The sequence below is a fragment of the Siniperca chuatsi genome, linkage group LG20, assembly GCF_020085105.1.
Source record: "Siniperca chuatsi isolate FFG_IHB_CAS linkage group LG20, ASM2008510v1, whole genome shotgun sequence".
NCBI classification, from domain to species: domain Eukaryota; kingdom Metazoa; phylum Chordata; class Actinopteri; order Centrarchiformes; family Sinipercidae; genus Siniperca; species Siniperca chuatsi.
In genome coordinates, this window is record NC_058061.1 from 4364674 (window position 1) to 4383745 (window position 19072).

Below are 19072 nucleotides of genomic sequence, written 5' to 3' on the forward strand. Positions count from 1 at the left end.
AGCATCATAATTAATTAGTTAATTTATATTTTGTATTAATAATCTAAATCTGCAAAGTAACTTAAGATGTAAAATAAATGTAGTGGGGTAAAAAGTACAATATTTGCCTCCAAAATGTAGTAAAGTAGAAATTGAAAGCAGCATAAAATGGAAATACTTAATCAAAGTACCTCAAAAAAACATAACAAAATAGCAAAAAGCGGACATTAAGCCTGTACTCTGCAAAAACAATCACAGCTAAACATAACTTCAGTGATGTCAGACAAGCTCTGATACCAAGTAGGTTCATGTGCGCTCAAATCAGACATTGCTCCCGTGTTTCCGATTGTTCCGGAAGGCATCAGCAGTTGCGTTGTGGGTAGACCTGTGTGCTGCATCATGGGAAATGTAGGCCAATTTTAACAACTCACGCCCTCCTCTCTCATGCAGTGTGAGATAAAAACACAAGAGGGAGCCAAATTCTCTCCGATCCTGTTCATTGAACCTACTTTGAAGCGCTGTATGTGTGTTATAATCATCCTTAACCCACTTACATTTATCAGTTTAAACCTCATATTATTGGATTACTGGTGCATTAATGCATTTTACTATTACAAATCCAAGTTGTTACCCTCCTTCCATTTTTCTCTACATAAATTATTAGCACACCGTTAATAAAGGATATTTTAAATTCAAAAAGCAACAAAAATTAAAATTAAATGAGCTGACGTGCAACTGGAAATGTTCTAACAGCCTCGACCTCTGTACAGTGATATTCATGGTAGATACAGGCCTAGAGAGAAGTTGACAGGAGATAATATATATAAGACATACATTTTTAAAGCATCATTTGAATTTTAAAATAGGCCTATTTGTTAAAACGACATTAAATTTAAAACATCGCAGGTTTACAATTTAGTTAGGCCTATACTTTTATCATATATTTGTCTTAAGTGCCCATGTTTTAACCCTATGACAAAATAACATGCACTTAAAAATCCCTCATCTGCTGGACTGAATGAAATCCCAAACCATTTTTAGGCAGGTAGTCCACTGTCGAAAGTATGATGAGTGGTAAAATGTCATTTTGTGTGCGCTCACAGAATCAGTCGGCCTTTTTAAAGAGTTTTAAAGTGAATCATTCACAACCCTGCAAAATGCATCATCTCTGGCCACGCCCCCGTTAGTGATGTCACACTGCAGCAGGTGTTTTACATCACGCAAAACACCTGCTGGGACGAGGGTGTGGCCAGAAGGTGCAACGTGGTTAAAAAGATCCGACCACAGAGAGCAGAGGAACTCTTCTTCCTTCTGTGATTTAGTGTGGATTTGCACTTTGAATTTAGATTTATTCATTTGATCAATAACAAGGTTCCTTGTAATAATAATAACAATAATCAAACTCACTGCTGTCCACTGATGGTGTTTATCATTTCCACCAGTCTTTTCTACCGCAACACATATTGTGGGTAAAATGTATATAAATAAGATACAATTGTGATTTTGCAAATGTGAAAATTGCGCACTTCAATAAATCCGAGGTGGAAGACCTATAGTGCAATGTAAAAAATCTGACAGTAAAGCTGTTTCTCCCTTTAGACAATATAAAAGTCATATCTACCTTGAAAAGAAATAAATAAATCTAGTAAAATTAATGATTGTATGATATATCTTGGATCACCTAAAGAACTTGTTTTGTCGTGTGGTGGAATTATTTTCTCTGAATGCTCCAATAAAACGACAAACATTATATATTATTTACATTTTTTTAAGACAGGCGTGTTCAGAATTTTCTTTTCAGAGAGAAAACGTTTAATCTTCTAAAAGAATTACCTGCTTATGATGGAGCACGTTGTCTGGAAACCATCTAAACTGCACCTGTGGATCATCCTGTAGATGCTTCTTTTCTCATCGGTGAGGCAACAACCAATCAGAGGCGAGACTGCTCACACCCGCCTGTTTGTGATTGGCTAAAGGCTGAACACGGACGTTCCATCTGGAAGGCACAGCCGGCATGCGCGCGCGTGGCTCGAGTTCATTCATGTTTACATTTGTAGGTTACGTCTCCACTGTGCGTCAAGCCAAGATTACAACAACAACAACAACAACAACATTACAGAAGGGCTGCACAACAAGGAGGGCACACTTTATTCTAACGGTAATGTCAGGTTTACGGCATTTTTAGTCTTTTAAAAGTTGATTGTTAAACTCTCTAGCTAGCGGTAGTTAGCGTGAAATCGGTCAGCATTCCGTTACCATAGAAACAGCACAGTACATATAGCATACGGCTAGCTATAGGTTAAGTCATGCTGTTAGCTGCGAGGTTTAGCTTGATTTCGTGTTAAAGCTTAAGATACTGACAAACTGAAACTGTTCAGATTGTGTCGCTTATTTAAGAGCATTGTGCGTCGATGAGTGAAAATAAAATTCAGAGACGTTTTCGCTTAACTGTGGCTCCTGTGCGGTCTCGAGGAGAAAACACATGAAGCATCAAGTAAAAGTCCTGCATTCAATAACTTACTCAAGTAAAAGTACAGAAGTATTATCAGCTAAATGTAGGCTACCTAAAAGTAAAAATTACTACACTTACTGCTATAAACTGATCAGGTTTTCTATATAAAATCTTCATCTGAAAAGTAACTATAGCTGTTAAATAAATGTAGCAAAGTAAAAAGTACAATGTTTCCCTCCATATTCTGTTACCCATCAGATTTTGTGACCTGTTAGGGAATTTCAGCTGTATTGCCACTGCAAATGATTTGACCATGGTCACATCCTGTATTTTGATAGCTGTTATATAAAGAAGTGGATGGTAACAGCTGTGAAAATATTGTAAATGTGATCCTAAGTACTAGAGACATGGTGACACATTTTGGTAGCTGTAATAGCAGAAACATGGTGGCCAGTAGTGTATAGATTACTGTCTTTACAACACCAACACTATACCTGTCTGTATTTCTTTATAGCTGAATCTAGTACCACTGTCAAAGAATCTGAGGGTTCACAGATTTCATTGCAACTCCTGCAGCTGAGTTAACCAGCTATAGAAACTGAATTTGTTTATTCACCTGCTGCGACTGTAATCAAAACAGTTTATTTTGGTCAGATTACTTTCAGTTTTCTCCATGGTACATTTCATTCAGTTTGGCAGTGAGCCATAGGGCTTACTTGAATAACCAACTGGCAGTTCCCTATGTAGCTACACATTTTCTTCACCTTCTCAAAAATTCACTTTGCATAAGTTACATTAACTTCTTTATCTCCATCCTTTTAGTCTACGTGACTATGTGTTGTGTTTGTAATAAGAGTTACACATGTATAACATTAATGTGGCCATGTTATTTTGGCCATGCAGTTGCGTATTATTCAAGACTCACGCATTAGGATGTTAGGACTACGGGTGCAAATTAGCTGTTACGTTTACCCTGGCACATTTGCATTGATATTTTAAAAATGTCATTGTTGATTAATGTGCGTTGTCCCTTGCAAACAAATCAACAAAACAAAAACGAGATGGCAGCGGTTGGAAGTTGCATGTAGGAGGGTTTATTTTTGCAGGGAATCAGAATCATAATCAGAAATACTTTATTGATCCCCGTAGGGAAACTCTTTGTTACAGTAGCTCGCCTTTACGTCAGTGCACACAGGAGAAAGTACTAGAAAACAATATGATACACTATAAAACACTATAAAAACAGGTTAGAAAATAAATTAAGTATCAGGTCGGTAGGTATGGTCTATAGCTGGTCATGTAATGAATGTTATTAATGTGGCCTTAGCAGTTTCAGCATGTTTGTTACCAGTGGCACAACAAATTAGAAAACAGTACACAAAACTTTTGCAATTGCTGATCTTGTAGAGCACCGATCATCAAGAGTAACAATTTGCATATCCAATTCACAAAGCTGTACTTATTTACAGACAAAACTAAATTGTCATTGCCTTTCTTATTTAATAAGACACCTGAGACATTTTTTTATCATAAGCGAAAAGAGCTCATGAACTTCTCCTACACACATTTAATATCTCTCCATAAAAATACACCATTGTCACATTAAATTATAATTGCTCTGCTCTGTAATTGTATGAGAGCTCATGTTGCCCATGTAACTCTCTCTCTCTCTCTCTCACACTCACACACACACACACACACACACACACACACACACACGGACACACACGGACACACACAAACAGTTTGCGCTCATACAGCTTAAATACCTGCAAATGCATATGCAGTCATGACTTGTCAATTCAGCAACTGGAAGCTTAGCAGGTGATCTTTAAAGCATCATAAGAAAGACAAAATGTAGATAAGTGAGTGTGGAAGAGTGTAGGATGTCAACTAATGATTAATTAATGTTGATTGATTGATTAATCAAGAAATAATTCAAGCTCTAGATTGCCAAGGTTGGTCGTTTCGTGTTATTCTTCCACCTCATTATCATCCAGTCTTGTTTTACCTGATTGATAATTGGTTGGCGGTCATGGCAACTGGGAAACATGTTTGTCTACTTTCTGTTTGACCAGCATTTCCCCTCCTGCCTGTCTTCAGAAGAGGGGGGGGGCTGGAAGGCTAAGCTTCAACTGAAGGTACTCCATTTTAACTTGGCCAAGAAGATAGATGTCCAGCCTGTTCCCTTACACCACACACTGCCACGGCGCTTTTCAGCACAGATTTAAATTTAACAACTCGAGGCGTTGAAAAACACATCTCCTATTTCAGTGAACAATTATCAGGGATTATCCCTCTCCACTCGCTCCCTGCTGAGGTCTCCTGGTCATTTTCTCTCCATCATGTCAAGAGGGATCAGGTGTTTGTCCCCACAGTTTCTAATTGGTCACCAGATCCACCGCTGGGCCTGTTGCTTGAGTGTGTAAGTGAATCTGATCTGAGCCATCCTTGTGATGATACAAATCCACTCTGTTTTATTTTTTATTTTTTTAAAGACTCCAGAGGCAGACGGTGCACGAGGTCGAGATGTGGCTCGTTGGTTTGTCTACTGAGGAGTGTGACAGCGTCTTAAAGGGCTCTTGAGACGAAGATTCGCTTGTCAAAGACGTGTGGAGGCAGACGGGCGGGGGCAGCATCTTCCAACACCATTGTCCTCACAAATGTAGGCTTAACAGTGCAGGTGAGTAAGAGCCATTTCTCAAATGAAGTGAAAATGAGGTAAATAAGGTTACTCAGTTGCCAATTTATGAGTTACAAATAGCTCAAACGTACGGCATGTCATACAACAGCACTGCAGAGGTGTTTTTCTAGTATTTTGTTCTCCCCAGTTATACCAACGAGAGCAGACTAAATATTAGATTCAATTAAACAGCACCACAAACTACATCCTCCGAATTAAATCAACACCTCTCTTAAACAGAAAGCTGAACATTATGACCTTCATGAAGGATTTTTTTGCTGAGTTGTTGTGCTAGGTGTACCTAATAAACTGGCAGCCAAGTGTGTTGCATCACTGAAACCAAAGTGATTGTGATTAGTGCTGAAAGAATTGGTTGAATAATCGATTAGTTAATCAACAGAATCTATCTATCTATCTATCTATCTATCTATCTATCTATCTATCTATCTATCTATCTATCTATCTATCTATCTATCTATCTATCTATCTATCTATCTATCTATCTATCTATCTATCTATCTATCTATCTATCTATCTATCTATCTATCTATCTATCTATCTATCTATCTATCTATCTATCTATCTATCTATCTATCTATCTAAAAAAGTCTATGTCTAAAAGTTTTTAGACATATAGCTTTGGGCTTTGGTAACTTGTAATGAGCACTCTTGTAATAGCACTTTTATAGACAGCTGATAATTTAATAAAAACATAATTTGATAATAAAGACAATTACTAGTTGCAGCCTTAATTGTGAGTGTTTACATGTGAAAGACAATTCTAATTAGACAATATGTAGAAGTTTTTTATATAGAATTTAAAGGTTTGTCTTTTCTTTCATTACATTACATTAATCTACTGAATGCAGTCAACCTCCATAGCAACAAGAGCTAGATGTCTTAAATTGCAAGTGTATCCCCTCTAAAAAAAACAACACTTGTTTTAGTGTTTAGTGCTGCAGTTTGTTTTGTTTTTAAAAGGAAATTAGACACTAGTAAGTGCTAGCATGGCGTGCCAAGGCGTAGCATGAAAGTTGAATGTTATGTAGTGACATTTAGCAGTTAACAAAGTAATTCATACTGAATCCAGTCATTGTTCGTTGAGAACAGATAATACAAAGGTGTTATTTATTGCGCTGTTGTTACTGCACGCTGAGGGAGAACCTTGGAGAAATCCTTTGCGGGGCTGTAACTGTATCCGGGTTGAGGTCAGTGGGGCGTCTCAGCCCAGTGTAAAGCTCACAGTTCAGGGCCAGGATTATCCAGATCATTGGATCAGAATACTGTTACCTAGCACCGTAACCTCCCACAGTGTACCTGGGATGTCCCTCCTTACTGCCACTAACCCCCCCCGCAGTATGCTGTCACGATCATTACCGGGAATTAACTTGACCTCACCTTCACCCTGCAAGACACCAGATAGGAGGCAGAGGCAAACAGCTGAGACGCTGCTGTGACGATTGCTGGCCACTGTGCTCTGGTCAGAGTGCAGACGGACATTAACAGAAGAAGAACACATACGTGGAACTAAACTCGTCGAGTTTATTCCTATAAACTTTAGATTTTTAGCCATGATAGCAGCAGGGCTCTATGGATGGCAGTGTCAGTCAGTTGTCGAGAAATAAAATATATATAAAATATATCTCGACAACTATTAAAGGGATTGTCATTGCATTTCTTACAGGCATTCATGGTCCCCAGAGGATGAATCCTAATGACTTTGGTGATACCCTGACTTTTCATCTAGCACCACCTGCAGGTTCACATTTCTGGTTTAGCGTGAAATATCTCAACACCTATTTGATGGTTTGCCATGAAATGTGGTACAAACAATCTTGTCCCCATCAAGATGAATTGTAATAAATTTGGTGACCCATACATTTTTCTCTTTAGTGCAATACCTGCAAAACTAATGACATTCCCATCAGCCTCATCGGTACTTTGCGTTTAGTGCTAATTAGCAAATGTTAGCATGTATTTTGTTGCTTATTTAAGTGAATTACGCGTTGATATGTTTTCGCTTAACTATGGCTCCTGTACGGTCTCGACGAAAAAACACATTGAGCTAAACTGCTGTATTTCATTATTATAAGATACTAAGTCTCATGACATATATGGAAGTCCTACTTACCAGCAGTGGTAACTGAAAAATACTCCAATACAAGTAAAAGTCTGTTACGTTGTACTTACTTAATGTACTCAAAATAAAAGTACTCATGCAGAAACATGGTGAGTGTTATATTATTATTATTATTATTATTATTATTATTATTATTATTGTTATGTATCATATTATTAGATTATTAATTCTGATGCATTAATGCAATTTACTATTGTTGTTTGTCAAGGTGGAGCTAATTTTGACTAATTTCTTTACAGTTGGTTAGTTTTATCTATAACAAAGCATTGTATTTTATAAACTGATCATAGGTTTTCTATATAAAATAAATCAAATTCACAGTATTTCCCTCTGAAAGGTAGTGGAGTAGAAGTGTAGCATAAAATGAAAATACTAAGTACAGGTACCTCAAAATTGCAGTTGAGTAAATGTACTTAGTTACTTTCCACCACTGCTAACGAGAATTAAATTTTCTTTGATGAATCAGTGCTCTTCTGTACAAATTTACAATGTACTTTGGGGTTAGTGCTAATTAGCAAATGTTAGCATGCTAACATGCTAAACTAAGATGGTGAACATGGAAAGCATTAAACATAAGCATTGCCATAGTGATCATGTTAGCATGCTGATTAGCATTTAGCTCAAGTGCAGCCTCTCAAAACCGCTAGCATGGCTGTAGACTCTTAAGATGTGTTCAAAATCCATACTACATACTAATTCACTACATAGTAATTAGTATGTACAACATACTTAATCGCTTTATTCTAACAGGAAATGACACAATACGTGCAACTTCAGACGTCAATCAAACTGATTTTGGAATATCACAAATAGAAAGAAAATGTCTCTCTTAAGATTGATTAATTATTTTTGTTTTACAAGATCTTTCTGCAGCCGTTTCAACACCATCCGCAATTTATTTAAATTTTTTCCAGCTGTGAGTGGCTCTTCCATTTCCTTTGTGCGTTGCATTGTGGGAGAATAGTATATTTAGTATGCACCCTGTCTGGTTTGATATACTTTACTTCACTACATACTAAAGACCTGCTTAGAATTAGTATGTAGTATGGGTTTGGGACACGCCGTTTGTCTTGTTTATCTTACTGATGAAAGTGCACTTCACTCATGACAAAAGGCATGCCTCAGTCACTTCAGTGCGCTCACATTTTAAAAATGCTTTTAGCGTAGACAGTGGACATGGGATGATGCATGGGTAAGTCACACTAGGTTATAAAATACGAAACACACGTGTTGTATTGTATTTAGCAAACCTGACACGGGTGGGGGCCGTTATCTTGTTAATTAGTGGCGACCAAGAAGGCAATCATAAGGAAATAGTGCAAAGCGGACCGCCCCTACTGTAACACTGTGGCTGTACATTGTTGAAGAGATATGTTATATTGAAAGACTCACATGTGTTGTGAAAATTCAACAGAGTTTAATAAAAAATGTGGATGGTTTTCCTTTTGTAACAACATTATGAAAAGCAATAAAAGTTCTGGTTGGTGTTAGAGTTAATTCCCCCTCGCTATTGTTGCACTATTACCAACTGTTTGTATCCGTCCTGCCACAATAACTCTTAAACGCCAGTGTGTGACAAGGCGCTGACAGCCAGAGCACTCACCTGATGAGAGAAATGGAAACGGAAACATGACTCCATGCGCGCACTTACAGCATGTACTTTGTTCAGTTTGATTGAATTTCATTGTGAGGCTGTGCGGCACATCCAATTAAAAACATACCATTTCAATGAGTAAACGAGTGTCAAAAATGGAATGGCACAATTTGTTTCTTTGCCTACACCATCACATAAGCGTTTTGCATTTGCTCGGAGTCAAATGAGCGCTTTTTGTTTTTGTTTGTGCACATCCAGGATGGGTCTACCTGTGGACAGCCCAGACAGAAATGATGATGCACATAAATATGAGCAGCAGGGGGAGGGAGAGGGGGCCGAAAGCCAAACAGAAGCCTGCACCCGCACCCCGCCGCCCATCAACAAGAAGAGGAGAAAAAGCAAGAAGAGGTACTTTACTGCTGGATCTCCTCCATTTGTACTTCTACAGTTATTTCCCATTGCAGGTATATTACCTCTGAGCACCCTGACAGTTATGATTTTATAACTTGTCCTGGAGGCTCTTAAGTTTTTGTTTCCTCACTTGTCCTCATCATTTGGGAAAGGAAGATGAGCGTAATGAGGCATTTGTAGGACCTTGCAGCAAAGCAGATGTCTGTCCCTCTTTCTGTCTCTCTTCTCTTCCAGATGTCTGTGGATCAACGTCACCAACTGCAAATATGAAAGTGGTACGTTTGACTAAATCATAAAGGTCTATTATTCTGTTATTTAGTGCAGATATCTATATTACTCTGCACCATCCCAGCTATTTATGTTTTACAGACACTTTAGTCATGTGGAATGAATTACTGGAGTAAAACAGAGACTGTATTGGAACATGGAAGCACTAGATATACTACATGGCCAAACGTATGTGGACACCCCAGTCCACACTACTGTTTCATGGTTTGGGCTAGGCCCCATTTTATGTCCAGACGCCCACATACTTTTGGCCATGTAGTGTATTTTAAATGTACACTACTAAGATTTATGGTTAATCCGTAGCTCCTAGATCAGTCCTTGTAGCAGAAAAACTTTACAAACATGTTCTTCAGTAATAAACGCACACAGACGCTCATCACAGTAAAAATACTGCTTGCTGTTTGTTTGTCTCAGTGCGGCGTGCTGCTCGTAGATACGGCCTCAGAGAGGCGATGGAGGGTGAAGACTGGACACTTTTTTGGACCGACTACTCTGTGTCTCTAGACCGTGTTAAGGACATGAAGCGTTACCAGGTATTGGACCTACATTACTGCCATCATCATAGAAGACTAATTAAACTGAATTCAATTATACAAATCAAGCTGAAAATGGATCGGGGCAGACTAGTCATTCTGCTCTTTTAATTTATAATGTCCTTACATGTAATTTAAATTCTTCTGCTCAATATGCACACCCATGGAATAATAAAAAATGTAGATTTCCATTGAGATTATGAGATTGCGTCATTATTTCAGGGCACAGTGTTCATGGCTCATAACAGTTTTTCAGCTCAAGCAATCAATTTGTAATCTAAGTGGGTAATTCAGTGCAGGAACTAATTCAGCACCAACGATTCTTCTCTGAATGAATAAGGTTGATCGGTTTATTTTGTCATATCTCACTTAGACTGCGTACAGCCTTACAGATAAAAATACTGTATATAATACCCGTCCTCATATGCCAACAGAATGCTTCCCCTGTAAACGCAACCTGTCTCTCGTGTCTTTGCAGAAAATAAACCATTTCCCAGGGATGAGTGAGATCTGCCGCAAAGATTTACTGGCAAGAAACATGAACCGTATGCTCAAGCTTTTTCCCAAAGACTACAATATCTTCCCCAGAACGTGGTGCCTTCCTGCAGAGTCAGTTTGCACTTCTCACTGTGAATGTTGCTCTTTTTTTTTTTTGTTTTTCTCAAGTGTGTCCTAATGTACTAAGTCCTTGTCTGAATGTATTTTGCAGTTACAGTGACTTCCAAGCTTACACCAGGGCCAAAAAAAGCAAGACATATATCTGTAAGCCAGATACCGGTTGCCAAGGCAAAGGCATCTTCATCACCAGATCAAGTAAAGACATTCAACCTGGAGAACATATGATCTGTCAGGTTTACATCTCCAGGGTGAGGGTCTATTAAACAACACATACAGCACCTACACAGAAACGCACACAGATTGAAGTTTACACGTGTTTTTCATTCCCTCCTCAGCCTTTCATAATGGACGGATACAAGTTTGACTTGCGTATCTACGTGCTGGTGACGTCATGTGACCCATTCAGCATATTCATGTTCAAGGAGGGACTGGCTCGCTTCTGCACCACAAAGTACAACGAGCCAACACACGGCAATGTGGTAAGCAGAAGTCGGGTGATATACTATATTTTTCTTATTGTCAATAAATCCCATGAAAAGACCAAAACCAACAATGAATTGATCCTTCTAACAAGTATTGTCTGTGTATCAAAAGCCTCTGTGCCATAAAGCTCCACTGTTGTCCAAAAACTATTAAAAATTGCCAATAATAAAAACACATAAAGTCATCAGCCTTATCCTTTAAAGGTCAGGAATGAGTCATTGTAATCATCATTATCCTGTACGTTACAATAAAAAGTACATATTTGATCATGTTGTGTCATCGGTAATATAGTAAATAATCTGTGATTACAAAGTACTTCACAAACAAAGAAATAAGACACGCAATAAAACGCCAGAATGTAGCCCTGGTTGGATTAACAAAAACCCTCAAGAATAAAGTAGGCAGATACAACCTTTATTACAACTAGGGCTGCATCTTAAAATGATTTTCATTATTGATTTTTTATTTTTTTTTGTCAATGAATTAATAAATCATTTGACCTGTATAATGTCAGCAAATTGGGAAAAATGCCTATCACAAATTCCCAAAACACACGGTGACTTTTTAAACATTTTTAACAGTCCAAAACCCAAAGATATTCGTTTTTTACCATGTACGACATAGAAAAAAAGAAAATACTCGCTTTAGAGAAGCCAAAACCAATGAAATTCTTAAATTTTTGCTTAATAATTTGCTTAAACGATTGTTCAATTATTAAAATTGTTTCAGATTAATTTTCTGTTGATCAATTAATCGACTCATCGTTGCAGCTCTAATAACAACCGGTCTGTTTTTGACTGCAATTCAAATCTCATCAGGCAGGCTGCCCCCAAACCTTAAAGCCCTGATATACACTAATATATAACTGTATATTTCATTCTTGTATGTGATATATATCTCTGTCCCCTTGTCTTTCTCGTGTTAGGATGATGTGTGCATGCATCTCACCAACTACTCCATCAACAAGAACAGCGAGAACTTTGTCCGTGATGAAGACACTGGCAGCAAACGGTAAACACACAGAGGGTGCTTGTTGTGTCGTATTACTGATACTCTTAAAATGCTGCACATTAATTGAGTGTTTTGTTGTTTTTTTGTGTCCTCCAGGAAGCTGTCCACCCTGAACAAGCTCCTGGAGTCCATCAATTGCAACACAGACAAGATGTGGAACGACATTGAGGACGTGATCATAAAGACTCTGATCTCTGCTCACCCCATCCTCAAGCATAATTACCACACGTGCTTCCCCAACCACACCACCGGCAGCGCCTGCTTCGAGATCCTGGGCTTCGATGTGCTGCTGGATCACCGGCTCAGACCCTGGGTGCTGGAGGTGAAAGACCGTGACACCTCTGTTTAATATACTGTATATCGTCCATAAATATGCAGATTTATTGTTGTCAACTTCAGGTTCTCACGTTGTTCTTCTAAGTATAATTTCGCACAGATTACAGAATTGTATGAATAGAAAGTTTATTCAAATACGTTTCAACCCCTTAATATTTTACTCTTTTTTCACTTTAAGCAGCTTTAAGGTTGAAAAACTTTTCTTCCACACTGTGTGACAGTATCATGTATATTCTGTTTGAGCTTGTTCTTGCTCTACATTGAACCTATATGATGTGTGAAATATTTAGACCCAAAACTCCATGTTTTTTATCGGTGCATTATTCCATCAAATATAAATATTCTACATGTCTTGTGCATCATTTTATACACATGTCTCTAAAATTAAGCCTGCCGTATGTGGGATCTTTTGAAACTTAAAGATCTCCACTAGAATATAAAGTAAATGTCTGTGTTTTTTAACAGAATCTGGGCGAGCACAAGTTTGTAATAAGGTTTAAGGGGTTAAAATGTTACTCAGGAAATCCATGATCTTCTTAGACGTCTAAATCAATCAGTATATTCGTATGTGTGTGTGTCCAGGTGAATCACTCCCCAAGTTTTACCACCGACTCGCAGCTGGACCGTGAGGTGAAGGACGCGTTGCTGTATGACACCCTGGTTCTCATCAACTTGGGTGCCTGTGACCGCCGCAAGATCACCAAAGAGGAGCGACGCAGGGTGAAGGACAGGCTGCAGCAAAACAGCTCCAGGGAGGCCAGGTAAAGTTAGATGCAAATGGTGTGTGAATTTTTTTTCCAAGGTCATACACCCTTTCCCTCCTCTAGACTTGTGCAGGTGACTGTTACTGTGTGTGTGCATGTGTGTGTGTGTGTGTTTTAACACCAGGTCGGAGGAGCTGCGTCAGTGCCAAGCAGCCACGGTGGAGCAGATGGAGAGGTACGAGGCCAAGCACGTGGGAGGCTTCAAGAGGATCTATCCCAGAGAGGGAGGAGAGAAATACGACAAGTACTTTAAACACAGCAGCTCGCTCTTCCAGGAGACTGCAGCGTCTAAGGCCAGAGAGGAGTGTGCCAGGTACCCGCAGCACGCTTTCAAAATACTCCGTACAATTCAGTGAAGAGCAGAAGCTGTTAGTGATGCACATGGATCTTTTTTCTGCGTGGACTTCATGAGGTTGTCCAACACAGAAACAGAGGAAAAGTAAAAGGAGAGGGGGCGGTTCATTGCAGAAAAGTGAGAACACGTTATCTGTTCAATTTGTGCACGAATGCATTTAAAGGGACAAAGAGCACAAATAAAATTTGCAGCTAAACGGAAGCTATGTGAGGTTGTGCATCATGACACAAGTGAGGACATTCAATTCAACCCTGCTAGTGCTGAAATGATCAGTAGATTAATCGAGTTGATTAGTTGATCAATGCAACATTAATCAAGGATTTTTATTAACACGTTTATTAACGCTCAGCACTTCATCAGGCTCAGGTTTTTTTCTGTTTTTTATTAATCAACAACAATTCTGATCATCTATTTATCGTTTAAGTCATTTATCAGACGAAAATACCAAATATTTACTTGTTCGCAGATTCTCAAATGTGATGATTTGTTTCTTTTCTCTGTTTTATTTTTTTGTTTTATGTATTATATAGTATATAAATTGAGGTTGTGATGGGCATTTTTCACTCTTTTCCATTTAACAGACTAAATTATTAATCAGTTAATCGTTAAAAATAGGGAAGACAATGATTTTACTGACAACCATACTGCTTTTTAAATTTAAAGTAATATCACTGCCGCTAACTATTAGTTGTTAATAATGCACTGGATCTACAGTATCTCTGCATTCACCATAAGAAGTACAGCAGGAAATGTGTTTTTCTTATTGTTAACTTCACTCTGACAGTAATTGCAATCTGCTGAAGAAGGAACGTTTCTCTGAGCTCAACTTAAATCTCAGTTTAACACGCAAACGTACGAGCAGGATTTATGATATCACAACTAGTTCGGAGCAAACCATGGTCCAGTATGCAACTTGTACAAGTGTGATGTGAAAACTTGAAGCCTCCAGGTCATATCGGACTTTACAGTGAAGTAGGAGACATCTTGTGTCCAGCAGTTGAACTTTTGAAATGAATGTATTTGCACATTCATAAATTCTGGATTTATCAATGAGGGAGAAACCATGTCAGACAATTAATCTGATATGGATTAATTATTATTCTAAGCGTATTTTTATATGTCTTAAAAATATGCTGGGAGTACAGCAGAAGAGCCATTACTAAGATAAAGGGATCAGCTCTGTTCTGGACCAGAATTCAAATGTGGCTAAAACAATGTGATATAAAAGCAGAATTGGACACGCAGACAGTACTCGGTGATTTAAAATGTGTAAACTCAATGATGGAGAGCGCGATCATCATCCTTGGAAAAATATTTATTTTCAACACGAACATATTTAACGATTTAAACCTTCCTTTAAAACATCAGTGCACAGTAGAAATAACTGCACAAACCAATCAGGGATAAGACATATGTAGCTAGATGTGGAAAACTAAACTGATGGAATCATCTGAAATAATAGACATATTTGAATGTACTTTGGTGGGAGCTTGCACTTCTTTTCGTCATTATTATTGAAGCATTACATTTTAATTACTTAAATTTTTAGGTTTAGCTTAAAAAGATAAAAGGATTTGATTAGTTGTGAATTATTATTATTATTATTATTATTAGAAATCCTTTTACTTAATGTCAGAGACAGATGTTAAAGTTCCTGTGTTTAGGCAACAACTGCAGGAGCTGCGTCTGAAGCAGGAGCAGAAGGAGAGAGACCAGAAGGGAGGCCGGAGGAGAGACTTGCAGGGGGAGACAGCGGGGGAGAGAGTCAAACCACAACGAGCACAAACACAACCCCCCAACTCAAACTGTGACCAGCAGCCGGTGAGGCTGTCTTATCATGTCATTAAAGATGCAGTGTCTACATGAAACCACAAGAGGGAGTCAAACAGCTTCTGTCCTATGATTCATATTCTGGCTGACCCCTTTGAGTAAATGTACTGTTGCCCAATTTAAATTAGCTGGAATAATATTCCCGCAGATAATTTTTATTGGATGGCTCTCATTTCAAATTCAAATATCTTTTATTGTGAAGACAGGCAAAACAAACAGTGTTATCAAGGTTATTCAGGGGCAGTTATTGCAAATATTTCACAAATGCATACTGGTGGCTACACATACAGTAAGGCAATAAAAACAAATTGAATCAAATGTCTCTGTTTCTCTGCAGCCGCCTCTGTCCAGTGTGTCCATGGATCCTGAAGCTGCAGAAGTCCGAGAGAAGAAGGAGGGAGGAGGAGGAGGAGGAGGAGAAGGACGAAGACATGGAGGAGCAGGAGCGGGTCAACGCGCTGCTCCAGAGGAAGAAACTACTGCAGGACCTGGGGGTGGTGGACCAGATCCACCAGCTGCTGCAGGGCCGGACAGAAGGAGGGGGAGTCCTGCGGGACGCCAAGGACGCCTACACCCACCAGCAGAGTAAGCAGGCCTATGTGAGACAACAGCTGACGAAGGTAAGACCGAACTACAGGTACTGTGTTCCCCTTAAATGTGTCATAAACAGCCAGCATGAGGACACCAATAACTTGCAGTAATACCAAGTATAGTCTGGATTTTCACTTGTTTGTTGTTAGTTAAATGATTATAATTGTGTTTACTTTAGCCTCCAGTCACTGATCTGTTTCTTTTATTTCAGTTGGACTTTTTGACACAGTTTTCCCAAAGGACAAAGCAGCAGTCCTGCACTCAGATGTCACGGCAGGTACCTCACGGGAGACACAGGACACACCAATCCAATCAAAATAATCCAGTATTTTGTTGCCAAATCTAGTTTATGCAAAGAAATCGGGAATGTAAGCTGCCCTGCCCCTTTAAAAAATAATACAAAAATAATCAATTCAGTTTCAGTTACGTCAAAAGCGTCCTGTTGATTTTAATTGGACGTACTTCTATTATTGCTTACAATTTCCAAAAACATTTCCTGTAATTGTTTTTGCAGTTTCAGCTAGGGCTGCGACTAGCAGTTATTTTCATTATAGATTAATCTGCCGATTATTTTCTTGATTGATTGATTAATCATTCAATCTATGTAAAAAAAAATAAATAAAATAAATAGTGAAAAAATGACATTCACAATTTCGGAGCCCATGCTGATGTCTTCAATTTGCTTGTTTTGTCCGGCCGATATATTCAACTAACTATCAATTATGACAAAGAAAACACATTTCAGAAGCAGGAATTTAAAGAGTTTTTGCTTGAAAAATGACGGAAACGATTAATTGATTATCAAAATAGTTGCCAATAAATTGCCTTTCGATAGACTAATGCATGAATCGACTAATCTTTGCAGCTCTACCTAATATTATTCAAGTTTTGCACAGGGTTATGTGCAAGAGAAATGTAGGTTCTCCAAGAGGCCAAGCAGTGCAAGTTGTAGTTCAATTAGTTGTTTTTTTACTGTTGTTTATTGTTTTATTCCCATGTAAATCCACATCCGTCAGTTGAGTTTAAATTTAAAATGTGCAGGTTTTTGACGACCTGCCCCAGAACTGTAGCAGCTCCGTGAACGGATGAACAGCAGTCAAATCACAGTATTAACAAATAATTGTCAGTGAAGAATGAAAACGTATTAACAGTTGAAATTGGGGGTCACTGTCAGAGATTGTCTAATGAAGGTCATGGTAGTGAATATCACTGATAATTTGCAGTACTAATGAAATCATCATGAAGTAGAATTAAAATGACATAATAGCGCTGCTGTATCGCAGCACATCCACTCCCACGTGACTCAGCAGCGCCTGCTCAGGCTCACGATGGACCAGAGGAGCCTGAACGAGTCCGCCTGCCTGCAGTCTGAGCCCGAGAGCCACAACAGAGCCAGAGAAATAGGCAGGACCATCAGCGCCCAGCGGATACAGTGGCCAGGTAAACACACACAAATGACCTCAACACAGCAGGTAAACTATATCCTCCATGTTGTTGAAGCTTTAGCAAAAAGTATTACAAGCTCCTTTTTCTCAACTACACAAACAGTATATACCTACTGTTTTGTCTGTTTGTTTGTATGTTTTGATTGTACAAAATATATGTTAGTAAAAACTTGCGTTCGGCTGTATTCTAAAAATAAATGTAGCTGTAAGAAAACAAAACTGGCTTGTGATGAAAAATAAAAATAACCCATAAAGTTTAAATGAGCTAAATAGCACTTAATACTTACCGCTAGACTTGGAAAATATGAAAATACTTCCCTTCTGTGTCCATCACATCCATAACACAAAGAATAGCATAATTCGACTTGATAGTTTGTACTCTAAATTTCGATATAAAACGTTTATTAATATTATTATTATTATTATTGCTCTATTTTAAGTAGAGTTGTGTGAATTTTGTTTGAAATCCCAAAGCAAGTTTCCAGAGAGCCACATTATTAAAACCATAATTAAAAACAACAGGAAACACCATTAAACTTCAGAGCCTGATTGTTGTTTTTTAAAATCCAGTTTTATCTTTCCCAGATGTCAGATTTTCTCCCTCTGCTTCCTCATCAGTCGGTGGCTCTCTTGCTGTCAGGCAGGACGGCAGGAGCAGCTCCTACACCGACACCCGGTCCCGTCCCAGCATCCCGATCGTAAACCACGTCCCTAAGGGAGGCCTGCGCTGCGCCTACATGTCCCACGACCCCGCAGTCCTGCAGAGCCTGCTTGTCATCTCCACTCGCGCCCCTCTGGTCAGGAGACCTGGCTTCTCTCACATGGTCCGCAACTCCTCCCACAGAGCCCCCCAGCACGGTAAAGGGCAGTGAGGACTCCTGAAAGCCTCCAACCAGGAGCTGGGAGTCCAGATTTAAGCTGTAGACTGTAGACAAACAGGACCTGAGGAGAACTGGAGGTAGAGAGGCTTTAAACTGTGAAAATACAGAAACACACTGTGCCTGTGATGGATATCTCATGTTTGTAGATGGATTTTATATCTGGACCCCTGCAGTTTACGCTGCTTGCCACTATATAACCTCCAGCACTGCAGAAACAACGTTATGGCCTTTTAACTTTTTCTACCCACTGTGTGCGCTCAGATATATGTAATATTTTGCTCTGAGGACGAATGATCTCACACAAACCTCACCAGCAGTGCCAAAATAAAAGCAGACGAGCCCGATTTAACACCATACAGCATCTGCACACGTCCTCTGATCAGAATCGAATGCACTCACTGATTATTGGGTGTTGATATGAGCTGAAACTGGCTCGATGGAACCAAATGTAATGCAGATTCATACATATCAAAGTATTATTAGTTCAGATTAAAACCCTGTTTGAAGATAAACTGAGGGATATTAAAAATAAAGGCCTCCTGCTTCTTTTCTCAAGGAAATTTGTTTGTGCAGTCAAGAATTTAATTTTTTTTTTGCACAGATGGTCAATAAAATATCTTTTTTTTTTAAAAATGTGATTTAGTTTCATCATCTTTATGAAGATTTTTTCCTTCAATG

The 19072-nt window shown here is 38.7% G+C and overlaps 1 protein-coding gene across 1 annotated transcript; it reads left to right on the forward strand.

Moving 5' to 3' along the window:
* Nucleotides 1-1976: 1976 nt before the first annotated feature.
* Nucleotides 1977-18950, forward strand: ttll6 (tubulin tyrosine ligase-like family, member 6). The gene is made up of 18 exons (XM_044180115.1): nt 1977-2137; nt 4930-5114; nt 9107-9256; nt 9494-9534; nt 9962-10080; nt 10559-10689; nt 10790-10946; nt 11034-11177; nt 12107-12192; nt 12289-12514; nt 13111-13289; nt 13417-13605; nt 15312-15468; nt 15815-15847; nt 15879-16097; nt 16280-16345; nt 17352-17508; nt 18099-18950. The coding sequence occupies exons 3-18, from the start codon at nt 9108-9110 to the stop codon at nt 18383-18385; spliced, it is 2340 nt and encodes a 779-aa protein (XP_044036050.1). The 5' UTR covers nt 1977-2137; nt 4930-5114; nt 9107; the 3' UTR covers nt 18386-18950.
* The last annotated feature ends 122 nt before the right edge of the window (nt 18951-19072 follow it).